The sequence below is a fragment of the Lycorma delicatula genome, chromosome 7 (genome assembly GCF_047948215.1).
Source record: "Lycorma delicatula isolate Av1 chromosome 7, ASM4794821v1, whole genome shotgun sequence".
Taxonomy (NCBI): domain Eukaryota; kingdom Metazoa; phylum Arthropoda; class Insecta; order Hemiptera; family Fulgoridae; genus Lycorma; species Lycorma delicatula.
In genome coordinates, this window is record NC_134461.1 from 43888896 (window position 1) to 43911025 (window position 22130).

General features: G+C 29.9%; 1 protein-coding gene across 1 annotated transcript; it reads left to right on the plus strand.

Annotated features, from left to right (window-relative positions):
• The first annotated feature begins 6245 nt into the window (after nucleotides 1-6245).
• LOC142328004 (cytochrome P450 4C1-like) lies at nucleotides 6246-20151 on the plus strand. Its single transcript, XM_075371439.1, has 6 exons — nucleotides 6246-6303; nucleotides 7702-7796; nucleotides 8822-8890; nucleotides 12002-12173; nucleotides 17533-17709; nucleotides 19882-20151. The coding sequence occupies exons 2-6, from the start codon at nucleotides 7788-7790 to the stop codon at nucleotides 20040-20042; spliced, it is 588 nt and encodes a 195-aa protein (XP_075227554.1). The 5' UTR covers nucleotides 6246-6303; nucleotides 7702-7787; the 3' UTR covers nucleotides 20043-20151.
• Nucleotides 20152-22130: the final 1979 nt, after the last annotated feature.

Sequence of the window (22130 nt, forward strand, 5' to 3'; positions counted from 1 at the left end):
CTTCGGTATGCATAATTTTAATGTAGGATTGCAAAAGATATACTCAAATCATTTATTCTTAGCGTGAACGATAAATCAACATTCCGGAAAGCAGTTACGATAGGAGAACATTAATCAACCTTTATTTCTTATATGTTTATTCTAAAAATAATTCAAATATAATAAGAAGTTTAAACAACTTATAAATTTAGTAAATTACTGACCTAGCCAAAACAGTTTTCTTTTATATTGGGAAATTTGTTGTAAATCTTCGGAACTGCTATGCTGATCACTCACACTTATTTATACTCACTGAAAGGTGGTTAAGTAAATGATCACTTGAATAATATGAATGATACTGATATACAAATGACACTGTATATTAAAAAAAGGAAAAGTAAACATCCTTTAAACTTGACCATAAAATTTCCGTAAATTATACAAATTTAGTTTATTTTACAACCTTAAAATAAAAAAAAGTAAGTTTATTCTAACAAGTTGTCTGGTTCACTGTCTTCATCATTACGGAAATTTTTAATAAAACGGCTCGTTTCTTCTCGCAGCCCTTTTTTGACAAAATCATCATATTGAAGTTCTTCAGCATGACTAATGCAACTAACCCAGTCATCAGTGGTTACACGTTCAGTGGTATCATGCAGTAACATTTTAACAAATTTCATTTTAAAAGTATCGTTTTTATCAGCAACATCTCTTTTAATCTGGACCCACAGAAGTTCGATTGGGTTAAATTAATAGTGGTATGGTGGAAGACATAAATTAGCATATAAATAACAATTATAGTAAGAGTTGATTCTAGCAATGTATATTTTTGACACTAAACAGTTACCTAAACTGGAGTCATTGGAGTGAGCATGATACACAAAATTTCTTTTATGTTTAATGTACTGAAAGAAATTTACACTACATATTATAAAAAAATTTCTGTATGATAAATCAAAATTTTTCATGAAAAAGTTTGCAGTTTATATATGAAATTGAATTTAATAATCTTTTTAAATTTATTTGAATTTTTATATTAATACATCGAAAAATGAAATAACTGCATAAAATTAAAGGATTTTGGTCTCTTTGTACTTTTATTAATGGATCTGTGAAGAAAAAAAACAGCAGGTAAGTGGCCCTAGATATGATAAACATTTATTTTCAAGAATAATCTTGTTCTGTTCCAAATACCTTCTAATTAATTTGTAAAACTTCATACTCTCTATTTTTATAAGGCATCACAAATTACTTTTCTTGTCCCCATAACTGTCATTTACTTGTATCTGAATGTTCTGGGTATATAAATTTAAATAAAAAATGAAATAATTGTTAAATGCCTTTACTCCTATAGTAACTTATTTTTTCTGTATCCATATATATATGAAATCATGAATGTGCACACACACATATGTGCGCCCCCATATATATAATTGTGTTTTTGTGTGTGTGTGTGCGCGCACTTGTGTACAAACCAGCATATGAGTTTTAATACATATGATGTTCAAACAAGTAAATTCTAATTCATACATGAATTTTGTATGCTATTTGTTACAATATTTTATGTTCTGTAAATTTAAATGTAATAATTGATATCATTTCATCAATGATGCTTTTGTTTCATTGCAGTATAACATTTAGTGCTATTCATCGTTCTGTGAGGCCTTGGTTATTTCCTAATAAGCTTTTTAATTTGACTTCAGTTGGAAAGTTATTTTATCAGTCACTTGATATAATAAACAATTTTATTGAACAGGTAATTAAATATTCACATAATTTTTTTAATGAGAAAATTTAAATTAGTATTATTAATTTAAATTAGTATTATTATAATTAAGCTCAGCATTTTACCTGAAGATAAAATCCATTTCTGTAATAAAAAAAAAGACAAAAAAAACTATTTTACATCTTTTATAACTTACTAGGATAGCTGTAATTGAGCAATTACCTGCAACTACTGTAGGAGAATTAATAATTATTTTTACCCTATCTTACTGAATACACATACATACCAGTGAGTACATTATATATATATATATATTGGTACATATAAAGCAAATAAATTATACTATAAACTATATACAGGTAGTTCGTCTTAAAGAAATGATATTTATATATACAACCAATCCAAGACTAATAATGGAAAATTGTCACATGTAGTGTTTAATATCACCCAAATTTTGGTGGACTTAGTGTGCTTATTATCAAAGACCAGTTAAGAAACAATAATTCATTTCTTTTTTTTTTAATATCTATTCTTGAAAATAGCTATACAATTTTTGGTAATGACTTCTCTCATGCCTGGTTGCCTACAACCAGGCCAATGACAGGTTGCAGCAGCTGACCTTATTTTTATTTATTAGCCAATTGTCTAGTTTCATGATATTCTCCACATATTATTTTATGTTAGATTTTTAATATTTTTGTAATTATTCCATCCTTCAATCTTAGTTTTCTGTTCATTATATTCTAATCTTTTTTTGTTATAACAACTAAATCTGGTTGTCTTAATATTTGGTGATCAATCTAGTTTACTTTTCAAGATTTTGCTTAATTTTTTCTAATCTTCAACATCTCCTACAATGCAATTCAAAGGAATCTATTTTTTCCATTACTAAATTAGACTAGTCTTATTGAAAACTAGAAATGGTCAAACAGATCATACAGAGATAGAATTTTATAAAACATTAAAAAACCCAAAAGAAACACAAAATGACAAGTGTGTAAAAGGTCCTTACCACTTAAAACACACTATCGATTTCTAAAGAAATGCTGTCACATCCATCAAAGCAGTTACAAAGTTATACAGTTAATTAAAATCTGATTCTTTCATTAAATTTATCAAGAGCTCATAAAATATCTTTATTGTTATTTCTATTGCCTAGGTTTACTGTTAGGCCATTCTTTTTTCCATCTTCTTGAAGGCCTCTATGTCAAATTCCAAGGTGGCTGAGGTATCTGAGATGGAATCTTTTGATGCTCCATAGTAGCTGCTGACATCACATGATATCGTTCCAATGGTGCAGCCAGCAGTGTATCAGAGTTGAGACTCGATGCATTCCCCACTAAAGCATGTGGGGTGGCTGAAGTGCTCGCCTCTCATTTAAAGGTCTCCATGCTTTTGGAGGTTCCATTGTTGTTCAAAATCCTCTTTCTCCAATAACTTTACTTTGGGTTTCTTAATTCATTGAATAGGGATTCTGTGTTTCTACTTTACCACCAGTGAGTGCATTGTGTTCATAGTTATTCTGTAGTTTAGCTTCACTACCCTTCACCTTTTGATTTGTCAAAGGCAAATTCCTTGGTTGTGTAACAATTTTTAGTTTGGAGACATCTATTTTGTTTTGCGTTGGTTTTGGGCTACTTTGTCTAGGTGGTCAACTCTTCAAATTTTCATTGATAATACATTCAACCATACTAGCCAGGGCTGGTGCCAGTTGAGAGGGTATGTCTTCTGGTTTAAAGGAAGCTGCAGGGGTGCCAGCAACCTGCGTAGGATGCATAGTTGGCATTCTGCCAAGCACAATTTTCCTGGCTTCATAGTGGCTGATGTTTTGTATTGTTTTAACTTCTTGAAAAGCTATTTCTTGTTTATAGATGGGATGATGGTCTCGCCAATTGGGTCAATGACAATTGACACACAGGTATTTACCTGTGTATTTACCCTGCATGGATCATCAGGATATAACAGAGTCGGGATAAACGAACATACAACCAACCTACTGAATTCAGTCTTTATCTACTCTGGACACTTTGGTATGTGGAGGGTATAACTTCTTCGTTGCGTTTTGTGTTCAATCGACACACAAGTCCTTGAACATGAAATTCTTCAATGATTTCCTTCTCTGTGTAGTTCAGTGAATTCCTGCACACAACCATTCATTCCTTTTAAGGTGTTTAGCATTCCATGGGGTGAAACCTTAATGTTCATATTTTGAAAGCAATCTGCTGCTCTTTGGTCGAAACTTGGTTCGATCTGTCTCTACAGTATCAGTAAAATCTTCACTCATCCTTCATTTCACTTACAAAGACAATGGTTTAGACTCTCCTAGATGAAGATTTTAATGCGGTCCCTTTGCCACAAATGTGGAAGAAAGAGTTTCCATGTATGAAGTTTTGTCAGTCAAGATGTCACAAGGTGCGCACGGAGAGATGGTTGGACCGTTTCCATGGGACAATTACTGACAAGGGCCGAAGTGACTGACTAACACTGAGCGGTGCAAGATTTCTGCTGAGCTCACCCTCAACCAGGCCTCATAACCGGGAAAAGGGATGAGCACTATCTGTTCACACTCTGCCCAGTGTTGAGAAAAACATATCACCACCCCAACAAACAATGAAACCGAGAAACATAATTGCAAACCAGCTGAGAGAGTTCGGGATCTCCAATCCCGAACTTTGGGGAGCTCCCTAAGGGAGCTCCTGGGCAAAACCATTGCACTGTTGTTCGACATAAGTAAAGAAAATGCCAAAGTACCATGTCATTGCCTGACCTGGATGTTTGTGTAGGTGTTACTGCACGGATGTGGAGTTGGGTTTATCCAGGATGCATCATTCTTATTCTTAAATTTATGTTTGATATTAAACAATTTAATTTATTTTCTGTTAAAAGCTTTCTTTGCCACGAGTCATATTGCTTTTGATATTTATCTGACTTTGTATAGCCTTGTAATTTTATTACTTAAATAATAAAATTACACAATTTCTGATATTTTTTTCTCCAAATATTTATTTAGATTTCTGATTTTTGTTTATGACGTAGTTGACTAATATTAATTATATGTTGTTCTGGAGGAATGAACATTTAAAATGTTCATTGTTTTTGTTTGAATTTGAGTTATTTAATCAATTTAGAATTGCTGCACCTTAATTGATATATTCCAGGGGTATTGTGCTTATTTTTTATGCAAATGCTTGTTCTAATGCAATGATTTGATTTAATATTTATTTTATTTAATTTTTTGTTTTATGTAATTTTGATTTTTATGTAGAAGTGTGGCAATGCGTTTGCTAGATTTTATCTTTGATGATTCATTTTTATGTAATCTCAAGGGAACATAGGTGTTCTGAGTATATTAATCATACTTCTAAAAACAAATAGTTCATTTAAGATTAAGTGACTGTGAATGAGTGTGTCTGTCATTGTTACTTTTCTGTACATTTTTAAAAAAAATTGTCCTTGTTAGTAATATTTTACAAAGTTGAGCTCAAGAAAATTTATTTGTTTGTTCTACTCATAATTTATCTGTAATCATAATTTATCATATTTATTATAATTCAGTTTTAAACTGTTGTAATAATGATTTTTTCATTATAAATTAACAAAAAATAAACAGAACTTACTTTAAGATTTGACCAAATGTTGAAAGGGAGTTACAACATTTATTCACGAAAATCTTCTTCATCTTTCAAATGGTAGCCATGAATATTTAAAACATTAAAAAATACATATATATATATATTTATTTAATGTAGCTTTAGGTCAGAAACGAGAGACAGATCTAGTAACACAGCCCCTTTGAGGTTTAAGAGGATCAGGGTTCAAACAGACACCTTTGAAGCAATACAAAATAACTAGATCAGATGGTAAAATACCCTCCTCATTCACCATAATGGGTATATTGACCTCTTTTGCTTTTCACAACTTTTTCTTATCTTTGATTTTTTCTTTTTATCATTATTAATTCTGTGGTAGTAGATCTGATCCTGCTAGATCCTCCAAGCTGAGGATAATAGGACTCTGATATTAGAGCCAATACATCCTTTGTGTAGTCTGATAAGACAGACTGCCTGTGGATGACCTAGGGACTAGTTTCCTGTCCACTAACAGGAAATAACATTTGAAATGTTCATCACATAATTACCCCACCCTAAAAATAAAAATAAATATTTTTGAACTTCACCCTTACACAGAATTTAACATCATTTAGTTCTTCAGTAGTGTGATTAACTGTCAACTATTACATCAAGTAGTATATTAACTGTATTATACAGTATGCTGTTACATTACTGTATTATACAACTATTATATTTATTGACGATCTTATTCACGAAAATATAATAAATTTTATTTTTTGAAAGAGTTACAACTTACACAGATTATTAAACAATTATTGTTAAAGTACTTTTGTTATAAGAAATTATTAAAATCTACTTTTTATTTAATCAGAGAACAAACTTCATACATGTGCTCGTGGACTATTTTGCCAATTACAGAAAATTTAATAATATGAATATTCTTTTTTCAGGTTATAGACAGTAAAAAAAAATTAAAAGCACAAGAGAAATCTAAAAATGTAAATAATGAAGATTCATCAGTCTTAGGTTGGCTTGTTTTCTTTAATATAATTCATATTTATTTTGCTAACATATACTTTACTTTATTAACAACTTTTCTTTGAGGTGTGACATGTTGTTAAATCTGTGGTTATTTTGTACAGTGATGTTTCAGCACCATACTTTATATTTTTTGATCTTCTCATCCATACCAACTTCTGAAAAATATACACACTTAGCCTAATGAGATTCTTGTTATTATAAAAATTCATGTCATGAAATATAATAATGTTTTATAGTTATAGTCTGTTTTAAGTTACTACAACCTGGTTCCACTTGTTCTCTAATACTGAGATGCATATTTAAAAGAAATCAAAAGAGATAATAACAAAATAGAGAGTTCTCTATTGGTCTCAATTTTCCTGTAGTTAGGCAGCTTTTTCTATTGCAGAGGAAAGAATCTAGGATTAAAAAAAACTATGGAGAAAATAGATATTGGGATATATAGAAAGAATAAATGCTACATAATTATGTCGTTTATTGATGAATAATAAATAATTGGAATAAATGCTTAGCTTTAATGTACATGCAAAAAAAAAGTTAAAAAAGCTCATCAAATATATTTTATCATTAAAAATGTCATAATTAATTAAAATGATAAATTATTTTAATAATAGTTAATAAATTGCACTATTTAGATAATTAATTGGAACGATACCTACCTAATTACCTTATTTGAACGATATAATTAATTGAAATGCTGCCAAATTAAATTAATTAAATTAAAACTAGGCATGAAATATGTTGTTTATTTATTTACAAATGTATATTTCTTCTGAAATATTAGTTTTATTTTTTTCAAATAAATACGTAAAAATCATAAATTATTTTATTAATTCATTTAAATAATTGTTATCTAATTAATTTTTTTTCTGTTTCAGCCAACTATAAACCATATTTAATATTTTTCTTAGTATACTCTTCTGGCCTTTTTTCTGAATTCTTCTGATATTATTCTTTTTTTGTTTTAGAGCTTCTTCTTTGAAAATCCTACTTTATAAGATTTCTTTTAATTTTTTCTTGATTAATGCTCAATTTTGTAAGTCTGAAACATTTATCCCTGCTTTGTTTAAGCCATTTTAACTTTATCACAATATAAGTTTTAGTTTTTATTTATGGTAAAAGAGAAGAATTTTGTTATTGTACATAGTAAGGTATTATTTTTATTAATCATTTGATTTAAGTAAACTAATATTATTATATTTCCAATTAAATTTACTTGGTTCTCACAATGAAAACAATTAAAACTAGCAGTTTACAAAAAGATGTAAAAAAACTAAGCTCCTTCACATGAGTTAAGGTCATAAATATTTATTTTGTAAAGAAAAATACAAGTAAAAAAAAATATATATTTTTTTCTAATATTTAATTAAACATTTGTTAAAGGTGAGAAGAAAAAGTCTGCATTTCTTGACCTACTTCTTGAACACAATTTGAAGGATGACGAAATAAAGAGTCAAGTAAATACAGTTATGTTTGGTGTAAGTACAAGTATTTCATGCAGCCAACCAAATAGATTAATTTTTATTAATTTCCAATAATAAATAAAGAAAATATCCAGAATATGATTTATGTAACAACAATTGCAACAGTTACTGTAGCAAATAATTGGAAAATGGTTGGCTAGACATTAATAAATTTTACTGTACCACTCTTCATACAAGTGGTTGCATTTCATCTGAAAGGTACTGGATTTGAATTCAGTAAAGTTTAGAATTCTTCATACATTACAAAATAATATTAAAAATATTTCTCAGCATAAAATTAGAAATTAAGAATTGTATTAATTAGTTTTTTTTTAACTAAAATACGATGAAAAATAATCAAAATTTTGTCTTGATATGAATTAAACAATAATAGAATCTCAAATTCTACAAAATGTGTATTTTTTACTCTAAAAAAATGCCTTTTTGGACCCATAAGAATATCACAAAATTTTAGCACATTCTGAAATTAAAGGACATCAATTTTAATAGAACATATTTATATAATATATATTTAAATACTTCAATAAAATTTTAAATTATCTTTATTTTTAAGTTAACTGTTCTTAATTTCTAAGTATGAACCTTTTCAACTATTCACCTGATTCAAAAATCAGGTGAATGGATGTGTTTCTAAGTCAACTTCAGTATTTTTTAAACTGTGAAATAACATTTAGAATTTTATATAGAAAATACTTCCTTTTATTATATACTGAGAAGCATATGTTCTTACTTATTCTTGAAATGATCTGTTTAATGCATTATGTATTGATCTAAATGAAATATTTATTTTTGACAAAATTATTAATTGGTTCAATAACATTTAGTTGTCATATTATTTAATTGATATTTCTGTATTACATTTATGTAATTTTACACAGATTAAATATGTATGTAATCTTTATGTAATGTAGATATTTTTTTATTTTAAAATACTGAATTAATTAATTAATTTAAGTAAAACAAATAAATAAATTAGATTTAATATGTAATAATCTAAGTATTTTTTTAAATTTTAACAGGGTCATGATACTACGACTTCAGCAGTAGGTTTTGCACTTCATCTTCTTATGAAACATCCTAAAGTACAGGTAAGATCATTTATGAATAATTAGATATTTAAATAAACATATTTAATTAAAAAAACTGGTCTATAATAAACTATTGTTAATTTTTTGCTTGAGAAAAAATTCCTTTCCCTCATGTGATTAGATTGGCTGCTTGAAATTGCAATTCTTTACAAAGTCCATTGTGTAACAGAGGATTTAATATTACATTAAGAAAACAATAATAAATATTTATACTTAACTGTAAAATTTCCAACAAGATCAAATTAGTACTGCCCAATGAAAATGTTTTAGGCTCAAAAAGGCTTATTCTTAATGTATTTCTAACTGCTGAATTCAAAAATCACCATAAAAATGACCGATGAGCACTTGGTTTGGAGATACAGTGACGTCATTTTTTACTCAATCTACGTTTTTAGTTTGGGGGTAATATTGTTTTTGGAGTTGTCACACCTGTTAAATGATAAAACACAACGTTCTCCAGCTGTTTGTAGGTTATTAACGTTATTACTGTTGCTATGACTGTAAGTTTCATATTGTTTGTACTGTAATTAGTGCAGAATTTCTGGTATCAGATGCTTTTGAAGTGAAAAATTTATTAAATCAAAATGCCACGAAAATGTGTAAATTCAGTGAATAACTTTTGTTACATTTGTAGTGAAATAACATTTTCGTCACAGCAATGCAATCTGACACCTGTTGTGAAGACTGCCTATCAGCATTATTTTGGTATGAAGATACGGGAGAAGGATAAGTCATGGGCTCCACATATATGTTCCAACTGTTGTTCAATTATACTAAAAGAATGGCTGAAAAATAAAAAAAACGATCTATGGTTTTTGCTGTGCCTGTGGTTTGGCGCAGGAGCCTACACACCATACAGATAACTGCTATTTCTGCATATAGATAACTGCTATTTCTGCTTTACTCCATTTATAAAGGCAAGATTGTCAGTGAAGAAAAGAGGAACAGTTCAGTACCCTAATCTTCCTGCTATTCGACATATTCCACATTCATATAGTTTATCAGTTCCTACTCCACCCCAAAATTATGAGCTTGAAGTAGAAAATGAAGATGTGTGAAGAAGAAGCCTTCATCTCAAGCCTTCATCAAGCCTTCTATCCCAAGACTCTGATTTTGGTGAAAAATATGATAAACCGCACAGACTAAGTCAATGTAATTGAATGAACTTATTCAAGAGCATGATTTGTCGAGAATTCAGAAATTCTAGGGTCAAGAGTCAAGACTACAGCAATGGGATCTTCTCCAACGTAATGTCAAAGGTCTCACAATACAGACATCATCATAGGGATCTACTTTCTTTGTTTGAGAAGAAAAACAATCTTGTTGTTTGCTGTGATGTTAATGGCTTGATGAAATGTTTGCATTTGAATCATGATCCAACTGATTGGAGGCTATTCATAGACTCCTTCAAACTTAGTTTGAAAGCTGTATTGCTTCACAACAGCAACCACCAGTTCACATGAAGGAGACTTGTGCTAACATGGCAATCCTCCTAGACTGACATCAAATATGTCAATCAACTATGCTGAACACTAGTGAAAAATCTGTGGCGATCTAAAAGTCATTTCTGTACTCTTATGATTGCAACTGGGGTTCACTGCTGCATTTTATGTATGTGGGACAGTAGGGAGAGAGAATCACATTATATTCAAGTGGACTGGCCTGTAAGAAATCTTAACTCTAGTGAGAAAAATGTCATTGCTGAGCCTCTCGTGGACCCAGAAGATGTTCTTCTTCCACCCTTTCATATAAACCTGGGTTTGTTAAAAAATTTTGTCAAAAGTATGAACTGAGAAGAATAGGCCTTTAAGTACTTAAGAGATGAATATATTTATAAATTGATTTAAAAAAGACAATACTTTTTATTCAGGATATGCTGGGAAAAGTAAAATAAAGATTGGATTTAGTATTATGGAGTAGAGTATTAGGCTCATAGTAAATATAGAAAAATACAGATATTGGCTGTAGAACACCAATGCCTCTAGTGTGGTCACAAAATTAGTTTACTAGAATTGATGATTATTAAAAATGTATGTAATAAACAGTAACTGGATAATTGGGAAACTTTCTTTATCAGAATGAATCAAAACCTTTATTGTTGAATTCTGGTAGGAGACCAATATCCGATAACTTGTTTGAAATTTTAATTTGTTGAAAATCATTTTATGAAAGTTTTCATACATAAGAAGATTAAATTATCTCCAGTGTTCATTGGTGGGAATATCACTTTGATCAGTTTAAGGTTCATGATTTATTTTTTATTAAAATAAGTTTTATCTACTCTATATATGATGGAGGTGTTCACTAAGTCAAGGTGGGTAATCCAAATTATGGATCTGAATGGTTTAGATATTTAAAAAAAAATTAATTATACACTTTCTATAGATATTGCTAAATAATAAGCAGTTTTCTTTTTTTAATTTTTCTAAAATTCTGATTAAAATTTCTTGTTTTATATTAACTGGTAGTCTAGTAATACTGTAGATTATTTCTTGGCTTTTATTTCTACTTTCTTCACTGTTTTTCATATTTCTTATTTATTCTTTTCCATAGTATACGCTGATGATGATTGCTAAACAATTGAAATGACTATCAAGGTCCAGATTTTAAGTAAACATTTTTCATAAATTCTTTTTGGGTGTTATATGTAATGTAATTGTTTGTAATTTCTTTCAGTAACTGTTTAACATTTATTTTTATTTAATTTAAGTTATATTTATTCAAATATTAAAAAAAAAAATGCCTTTAAAATAATGACTAATTTTTGTTGAACACATTACAAGTTCAAGGGTAATGGAATTAAGTAGAACTGTTATGCATTCTTTGTTTGTCTAAACCTGTTTCAGTTTAACTAGTTTCAGTTTAAGGTAGTTGATTTCATGGATGATACAAAATATTGTCAGAAGTTTTTAATATTTCTTATGAAATTTAATCCAGTTCAAAAGTGTATGTCAGTTGAGATTTCTTTTTTCTGCTTTTAGGAATATAATATTGTTATGTGAACTCAACCATTTACACAAACATGAATTTGAATTTAACAAATTATCCTTATGAAGAGAATATAATAAAGATTGAATTATAAAATTATTTATTTATTTTTTTCCATTTCAGGATAAGGTAGTGGAAGAACTCAATCAAATATTTGGTGATTCTAACAGACCTGCTACATTTCATGATTTAAAAAACATGAAATATTTAAAACGTGTTATACAAGAGACTTTGAGGATGTATACTAGTATTCCAATTATTTTTCGACAGATTACAGAAGATGTTCAACTTTCATGTACGATTAAAAAACTAGTATTAATGAATTTTATTCTTAAACTAATTAGAATAATTATTTTACTCATCTGATCCTCCATTATTTCCAAATTCAAAAATATTATCAATTAAATCAGGAACACTTAAACTGGTGTTATTCAGATAGCTTTTGAAAATTAAACCAGGTTTATAACTTAGAATGAAATATAATTATAATATATGTTTATTGACTCCATTTTGTTGGAACTTGAGGTAAAAGCTTGGTAAAAAAAAACTGAGGTAAAAAACTGTTTGGATGTTTGAATTTAACACTGAAAAATTGTTCTTATATTTACTGTTCTTACAATGATTTATCAGAATTATACTTTAGTTTTATTTGTAGGCAACATTTTAAGTTAAAAATGACAAACCAGTATGAGTATGTATTATTTTGCAAAAAATGTTTTTAATGATTCAATGATTGTAATGTGTGCTTTCTGAAGTGATTTATCATTCTCTTCATAATTAATTTTTCTGCATAAAAATTAAATTACTTTATTTTTCTTATTATAAAAATAAGTATTGTAGAAGATGTGATCAAAAAGTATTTGACCTTATTTTTTTATTGAGGTAATCAGTTGTAGTGTGGGAGAGGTCCCTCATAGAATGTGACTCATATTGGTTGCATATGAATCTGTTTGGCTGCAAAATATTTTTGTTGCCATTGCATCCAGTCACTGCTTATTAACCATGTAAGTAAAATATATGAATATGTTTTTCACATTTTTTTTGCTGTTTAAAATGACTGAATGTAGAGCAGAGAATTCTGCCTGTTGGCAGGTCCCTGGCACCATTGTTGTCTCGATCTGTCTCTGTCCCATGCTTTTCTTTTCATCTCATTATAACCTTCACTGTCCTTTATGTCATTTATTAACGTCCTCTTCCTTCCTGTTCTGTTTTCACTTTCAACGAAGCCTTCAAGAATTGTATTTATTATCCCTTTTCCCCTAATATGTGCTCGATCCAGTTTCCTTTCCTCCTTCCAATTATCACCAATACTGTTCTATTTTTATTTATTCTTCGTAATACTTCTACATTACTTACTCTGTCCACCCATTTTATCTTCTCCATCCTCCTCCAGACCCACATCTCAAAAGCCTCAATCCTAACTTTTTCCATTTTTCCCAGTGTTCATGTTTGACTATTATACAAAAATATATCCCAAACATAGCATTTTGCCAATCTCTTCCTCAGATTCAGATACATGTTGCAGAGTAGGTTTTTCTTTTTAAAAAAAAATTCCTTTGCCATTGCAATTCTCATCTTCACTCCTCCAGTCTTCAGTAAGTATCTGTATGTTTTTACTTGTTCAAGTTTTCCTTCTGCTATTAAAACATCAATATCTTCATAATGTTTATTTTCTTCACATCTATTTTCATCCCGAATTCCTTAATCCCTATTTTCATTGGTTTTGTACCATTCCTTGTAATGTCTGAGTGTCTTTAGCTGCAATCAGCAGATCATCAGCAAATGTGATACAATTTATATTTTTTCCGCCTTACTCCTTTTTGGTCATTCAATATTTATTTTAACATTTCCTCGACATAATGGGTGAACAGTGTTGGTGGTAAACAGCAGTCTTTCCTCACTCCTTCGCCTAATTTTAACCAATTTGTGAGATTCTCACTTATTTTCATGGCTGCTTTTTGCTTCATATACAATTCTCTGACCAGTCTCCTATCCTTCCAACAGACTCTCTTTTGTTTCAGAATCTCAAATAACTTTTCCCACTGTACTCTGACAAATGGCTCAATCTTCTTCATCTTTCAAAACATCTATCACCAATAATTCTGATCAGTCCTCACCTTTTCTAGTTCCTTTTCCTTTTCTGAATCCAAACTGTTCTTCCCCAGCAATCTCCTCCATTTCTGTAACCATCCTTTCATACTCTCAGCATTATTTTTGTAGCATGTGATATTAAGCTGATAGTTCTATGTTCTTCACATTTTTGGTTCCAACCTTTTTAGGTATCAGTGTCATTTCTGTTTTAATAAAATTTTCTGACCTACTCTAGGATCATTAATTGCATTGCACATTGAGAATATTTCATCTACTTCTTCATCATCTAAACATATAAAGAATTCTACTGGAAGTTCTTTTACTCCTATTGCATTCCTGTCATGTGTTTAATAGTTTTTACAATTTCAGATCTCAAAATTGGTAAGCCTTTCTCTTCTTCCATAACCTTTTCTTCCATCTTAGCTTCCCATGTTTCTTGTTTTCTTCTCCCTGCATACAGGTCCTCTATATACTGTTCCCATAATTTCTTTATCTCATTTTATAAATACTTTTACCATCTACCTTTTCAATTTCTCTCATTTTATAAGTAGGATTTCTTCTATCCCATGTGGTGTTTTTTTACCTACCTTCTTATACAACATGTCATACTTCATCTTTTCCATATCTTTACATTCTTCTTCTGGCCACCTTTCCCTAGTTTTATGTGTTTCTCTATTAATTCATTAATCAATCTTCGATAGATTGTTCTGTTATATTCTCCTTCTTTATTTTTACATTTTCTTCCTTCTTTCATTTTTTGAACCAATTCTTGTATTACCCAAGGTTTCTTTGCCTGAGTGCCCCTCATGATTTTATCCCTGACCACATTTCCATAGAACCAGAACTATTGCTGGTTCATTATCCCTTTTACCCTGAGTAATTGCATTTGTCAGCGTTTCACACTTTTACTCTCCTCTTTTATGTTCTCTAGTCTCTCTGTATTCTATTTCTTCATCTCATTGTAGTATGAATTCATTTAATTTTACTTTCATTTCCATCAGTAACAGAATATAATCACTTTCTATGTTGGCTCCTGGAAGCCCATTTTACCTTCTTAACAGTATTCCTGTATCTATTTTCAACCAAAAAATGATCTATCTGTAAGCAAGATCTATCTGTTAGTCTTGCCCTTCAATATGTTGCAGGAAAGGCCTGTAATGCCTTCACAATTCGATGTGTGGTCAATCTTGATTGGGGTCTTAATTTTAAGACTATGAGTATCTTGTATAAGGGCGTTTGCAGGGCAGGTATGCTATATGCAGCGCCTGTTTGGGCGGATACACTAAAATTAAAAGCTATTGGGATATTTTGTTACGGGATCAACACCTTTTGTTGCTAACGGTAACGGGTGGTTACTGTACAATTTTACTGGAGGTGATCGCAAGTGTGAAACCAATAGGCTTGATTGTGTCTGAGAGACTACAGTGGTATGCTGCTAAGAAGTCAGGTGAATTGACTTCAAAGAAAATAAAGGAGATAGAACAGCATGGTGTCACCTTGTGGCAGGCCAGAAGGGATGAGACAGAGTGTGGAAATTAAACACATGATCTTTTCCCTGATGTTGTCGATTTGTGGGACGCCTTTTGGGTACACCCAAACAAGTATGTGATGCAATTTCTTTCAGGGCATGGCGCTTTTCAGGACAGACTACAGAAATTCGGGCTGGCTGACTCTGGTATGTGTCCGCAATGTGGATTGTTGGACGATATTTATCATGTAATATATGAATGTGCTACGTTTGACTTAATGGAAATGGAGACCATTTGTCTATTAGATATTATCGAGTTGACACTTGATCTCTGTGTTAATTGGAAAAGGGCCGGACTGAACGGATGATTACAGAAAGTTTTATTACATATTTCATGAAACAAAGGATCGGGGAAAGGGTTGTATGTTCCACTTGGACTTTCCTTCTTTGTGTTTATGTTTGGCTTTATTGTTGTTTTGTTTTATGGTTTGTTAAACTATTGCTGGTTTTGCTTCTTTTTGATTACAGATTTGTTCGTTTTTTATTGTGTTTTATGTTACTGTTGTGCTACATAATTCATTGTTATTGTTATGTTTTGTTAGTGCTTTTGTGTTGCATGTTCTGATTCATTGCGTTTCGAACCCATTTTTACCTTTCGGGTAGGTAGAGTTCAGTTTCTTGTTCTTAGAAAGTAATTCAGTCTTGTTTGAGACTTGCCTAGATGTGTTTTATTTGGAGTTTATGTTAGTTAGTAGTCCACCGATGGGTATGCCGCAAGCGACATTCCCATCGGTGGCATCTTAGCTGAGGCCTGACTGAAAGATGTCATTGCTGAGGTACTGAAGATGACCTCCAGTAATGCTCATAAGGGCAAGGTACAGAGGGGATGGTGTAGCGACCAGAACTGTCACATGGAGGGTGTCTTTCCCTACGGGGTCAGGATGTTGGTCTTGCCCAAGAATATATTCTTTGTATGTGATTCTTCAAAAACGTATTCATAATGAACAAATCCTTCTCTTGGCAAAATTCAACAAGCCTGTCTCCTCTTTCATTTCGTGTTCCCAGTCCAAACTTATCCACTTTCTTTCCATCTTCACCTGATTGTACCACTGCATTCCAGTCCCCCATAATTATTTTACAGCAATCCTGTTCATTTTATAATAACTCCCCTATGTTAATATATCTTTTCAATATCTTCATCCTTATACTCAGTCATTGGCATGTACACCTGAACTATTACTAGATATTTTTTTGTAGCATTCCAATCCTTAAAGCCATCACTCTATTATCTAGATAAATTACTTTTTGTGTTTTTCTTGCTACATTATTTATTACAGCTATTCTAAATCTGTTTTTTCCTCTTTCAGTCCCTAATTAATATGAGGTAACTTCACCACTTCTCAACTCTTCTCTTCCCTCCCATCGCTTATCCCAGCTAATTCCACTTTATTTATTTTTATTTCTCTCTTCAAGTTTTGCAACTTACCTGATGGTAATAATGTTCTCACATTCCATGTGACTATTCTCATTGCTTTTTCTATGTATTTCACTGTATTTTCTATGACACTACTGCTGCTTCCTCTGGAAATCCAAATGGGAAGTCATTTTACCTCTGCAACATTTAACAAAAGAAAACATTACCAGTGTACCATATGAAAAAGTAATACAGTAGTATTCCGTTGATTTCTGTATTCTAATGCCATTGACTTCCTATAGAAGTTTTTAATGCCTTTGGGGACAATATCTCACACTTGTTTGGGGGCAATAGTTCCCCAAACCCCTGCCGCTCATCTGCCCTACGAAAAGGCCATTGGCACTTCTAGCTCCATATTGGTGGAGCTCCTTGTATTGGCAGAGCTCCTTATCCTGAGAGCCGTTTGGTCCCGTCATTCGTTAGCCTCTTGTGTACACCAAACAACTTTATTATACTATCACTGCTCCTTCATTACCACAGAGAGGTAAATTTCAGCGTTTTACATTTGTGAAATCAAAACCTAATTGGTATTTATTAGATTGTCTAGTACTTTTAGAGAGGAAGTACTTGCATAATTTAATTTTTTCTTTTAACAAATTTAATTATGTTGTTTTCTTTCAGCTTATATATTACCAAAAGGATCTACAGTCTGTCTTTTCTTACATAAATTGCATTATGACCCAAAATTATTTCCTGAGCCTGATGTATTTAATCCAGATAGATTTTTACCAGATGTTGTTAAGTCAAGACATCCATACGCATATTGCCCTTTTAGTGCAGGATCAAGAAATTGTATAGGTAAATTTACTACTTCTTTGCTTTGTTTTAGTTTTTCCATTCAAAAAGTAATAATTATTATTTGATTATACTGTATTACTACATAAGGAATACAATTATATTAAAACTGAAATTAGTGGTAAGTTGAAAAAGTTATGTAAAATAATTTTTAATAATATGTCTTTATTTTAAGAATAATTGCATTAAGCACATCCCTATTTATAACAAGCTCAATAAAAAGAGCTGCACAAGACACAATTATAAATGCTTCGAAAGTATACAACACTACCTCAACAGTTTTATTCTTATTCAAGCATTATACAGTTAATAAAAAAACTGCATATGCCATATTATCAATTACAAATGCATTTACAGAATACATCTGAAATAACTGGTTTTTTTTTGGTTTTTTTTGTATAATTAAACAGAACAAATAAATTATTTTGATATCATCTTTATTATTTAAATAAACTGTTAATTTATTTCTAAATGTAAATTCTGCATAAGTAGTTAATAATAAAAATTAACAAGCAGTTAAACTAATAATTATTTTTAAAAACTGCTAGAACCTTTTAGAGGAAATTTATTTTATTTAATTATTAAAGAATTAAATTAATTAATTATTTTATTTATTTATTTAATTATGAGAACAACTGAAATCTTAGTCTTTCTTGGTCTCTTCATAAACAAAATTTTTGAATCCAATGTAGTAAGAATGACTTTTAGAGTATTTTTCCCTGAAATATATTTAGTATCTGCCATATTTTGGTTATTAGCACTCCCTACATTTTTTATTCTGTTTCCTGATAAAAGAATTTGATAAAATGAAATTCTTAAATCCAAATAATTTTTTTTTATTCCTTTTGTCAAGTGAGGTTTAGCCAGTGCAGCCCCAAATTTAGAGAAAAAGGATACTCTCCTGGGCCAAGCTTTACTTAATTGTATGTCTGGCCCAGGGGAGTTGGGGAAAAAAGCCCCAAAGTTTGGTAAAATAATGTTCTTCCAAACATTAGTTCTAGTTTGATATTTTGAAATATTACTTGGCCGTTCTTGCCAATGAAAATATTTCCCTTAGGTTCATTGCCATCATTATTTTTTTGATTCATTAATAAGGCTTTATCATTAATTGATCTTTTCATCAAAATGTGAATATGATGATGGATTTTAACATTAACTTTTTCTTCTTGAATATAATTTTTTCCTAAGTTATGAGATTCATCTTCTTCCAAAAAAAATATGTGAATAGTTCAGAAAAAGTTTTCAATATAACTATCAATCATACTGGGAGCTATTTGCCAGTGTAAAAAAAAACTTCAACAACTTTATAAAGTACTATATAAAAGTTGTAATCAAAAGTTTGTAGTACAATAGAACTAATGATAAAATAAAACTTTAATGAAAACTAAAAATTAAAATTACTGTAATAATAATTAAAGGTTTTAATTTTTATGCAAGGATAATTTAACCTTTTAGCTTTATAATTTTTATCTTTTTTATATAGGTAATGAGAGAAAATTTGAATGTATCTTATTTTACTATTTTCATTAGGTCTGCTTAATTATTACTCCTTGGCAATAATTAACCAATTAATTAATCTTTATGGTACTTCTCAAAGCTGGCAACACATTATACCAAGAAGTAGTTGTTTCTTTCTTATAGTTACAGTTAATAATATCTGTTAACCATTATAAGAAGCTATAATCTTGAAAAATGTCTTATGCCTGGTAGAACTAAATCAAATCCAGTCATGATATGCAGGCATACCGTATAGATAATGTTTTATTAGAGAACATAAACTTATTTCAAAACTAAAATTATGCTGAAAATCAGTAGTAAATTTTTTTTCCTTGAATGACTTTTTTCTCACCTAAATCACTCTTATCATTATGGCCTTCTTCAATCACCGCAAATAAAGTGAAAAAAAAAACTTAGCCACCACACCTAAGACTACCTCTGACAGCTTTTACACTGGATTCTGGATGCTGAATCTAAAAAATTATATAGGCTTCAACTCAATCTTTTACACAGAACAAAGTATATTAATTTCTTACAAGTAACTCTAGTGGTACTCTAGTAGTACTTAGTCCTTATGTTCTCTACTTTATACAAAATTTATTTCTCATTATAAATGAAATCATTTATCAATTTTTTTTTGATAATTGGTTATAATAATTAAAAATAATTTTGTTACAGGTCAAAGATTTGGTATGCTTGAAATAAAAGTAATTATCAGTGGAATTTTAAGAAAGTTCAAGATTTTGCCACCTCTAGCCGATTGTCCGGATATTATTCTTGGTTTAGATGCAGTATTAAGATCACTTACTGGTATTCATGTAAGATTAGAAAATCGATAAAGTGTTAAACTGAGGATATTTTTTCTTGTCTTTTTTTTTTTTACAAATATGCTTCCTGTTATTTACCATTTGTATTTGTTGTATTGGAGTTAATAACATAGCATTTTAATTGTTCGCTCATTTCAAAATATTTTTTTCTTATTTAAAAAACCATCCACCTCTTTTTATAAAATTATATCTTGCCCAAAACAATATGCTGCCACCTTCATTACTTTATCCAACTGCTTAAAATTTATGAGGTAATGGTACATATTCCACTATTAAAGGTTAACATTCTATTAATCATAAATAATCTCGTGAAATTTAATGAACAAAAACATAAAAACATTAGATTTAGCATGCAGTTCTTTTAACATGCATATTAATAAAAAAAAATATGAAACTTAGCTCTTCTGTAGTGTAATTAATGCTCAAAACTAACAATATAACTTTTCCTAATGTTTAATATATCAGAAAAAATTGTCCAATAAATATAAATTAATTAATTCTTTTTATAAGCTTTTAACTTGCTTTAGTTATAATCAAATCTAGCAACTGCTATATCTTTTGATCTATCGTATGAAAATCAATGAAATTTAGTACAGGTATGTAACTTCGATGACAATACAATCCTATGGTGTTAGAACTTTGATTTAAAATTTTCAATTTGATTTAATTCCTATTTTTTACTTTTTAGAGGGGTTTTCTAATTTGTTTCCTTTTTTTATTAATGTTAATATTAATATTAGTTAAATAAAAGTTTTTTTTTTAAATATTTTTTTATATGTAATCAAATATATTTTAGTAATTTTTTTTTGTATTTTTTCATTCAGAATCACAGTAATAATCACATACAAATTACCAGTAACTCCAATCACACGAGTAATTGTTATTAACAATATCGGTAAACTATTTTAATGTTTTAAATTTTCCAACAGAAAAAAAAATTTGTCATATATATATATATATATATATTTGCATAAACAAAACCATTTTTTGCTTCAGATACAATATGTAATCTTTTCCAATATTATTGTTTAAATTTTTTTAATTTGAACCTAAGCTTTAAAATGACTAAAAAGTTGAATTTTTTTTAATAAAGTGGCTATTTATCATAGAATCATATAAACAAAAAAAACCACAAAATCTTACAAAATAAAGTGCAATATATTTTCATTGTCTAGATGGTGGCTGTTAAATCAGATTTCCTGAGGGCAACGTGGTAGCTTTAGGTGTCAGTTATCTTCTTCGGAAGGCAAAAATCTAAAATCTACTATCGGGGTGAACTTACTGATGTGATGTCCCTCGAGGCATCTGCATCAGTGGCATCTCACGAGGCCGGACTGAACACTGTGGAATGTGATCAGTTTGAGAGCGAGAAGATGTCCTCCGTTAAAGCCACTACTGGCTAGGAATTGAGGGGGTGGTGTAGCGACCTGACACGCTACAAGGCGGGATCTTCTCCCCTCGGGGGGAAATTGAGATGTTAAATCAGATAGAACTGGTTGTGTGTATACTTTATTCAGGTCAATTGTTAAACCAAACCTTGCTGAGAAGTAAATATTTATTTCTGTGAGCTAAGGTAATGGTTTTTTATTTAAACTATAAACTAATAATGCATATGTATGCACGTGTGCGTGTGCATACATGTGTATTGGAAAATACACAAATTGGAAATTTATAATCAAGGTATTTACTCTATTAAGTTCAACAATCATAACTGCTTATTGTATAATAGCCATTACCGTATTTATTTATTGTATAATAGCTTTTCTCTTGAAAAAAAATTAAAAGATTCTTTATGAAATCAATTTTTCTGACATTTAGCAAAGGTTTACTACAATACTTTACACCTGCATAATAAGGGAGTTTTTTTAAAAAAAAGCAGTTCTTTTAAGTAGAAACAAAAATTCAACTCATAGTGGATATTGTGATTAATGCAGGTACCTTATTGTTGGTTTTTCGTATGTTTAACTGATGCTATAACGCTGTGTTTACTGGTACGGTTTTTCAATGCTGGAGAAATCAAAAACCCATATTTTTAACCAGAACGGACGATTTTAGACCTAATGCTTTGGTCTGAAATACTGAAATAAAGTAACAGTGTAT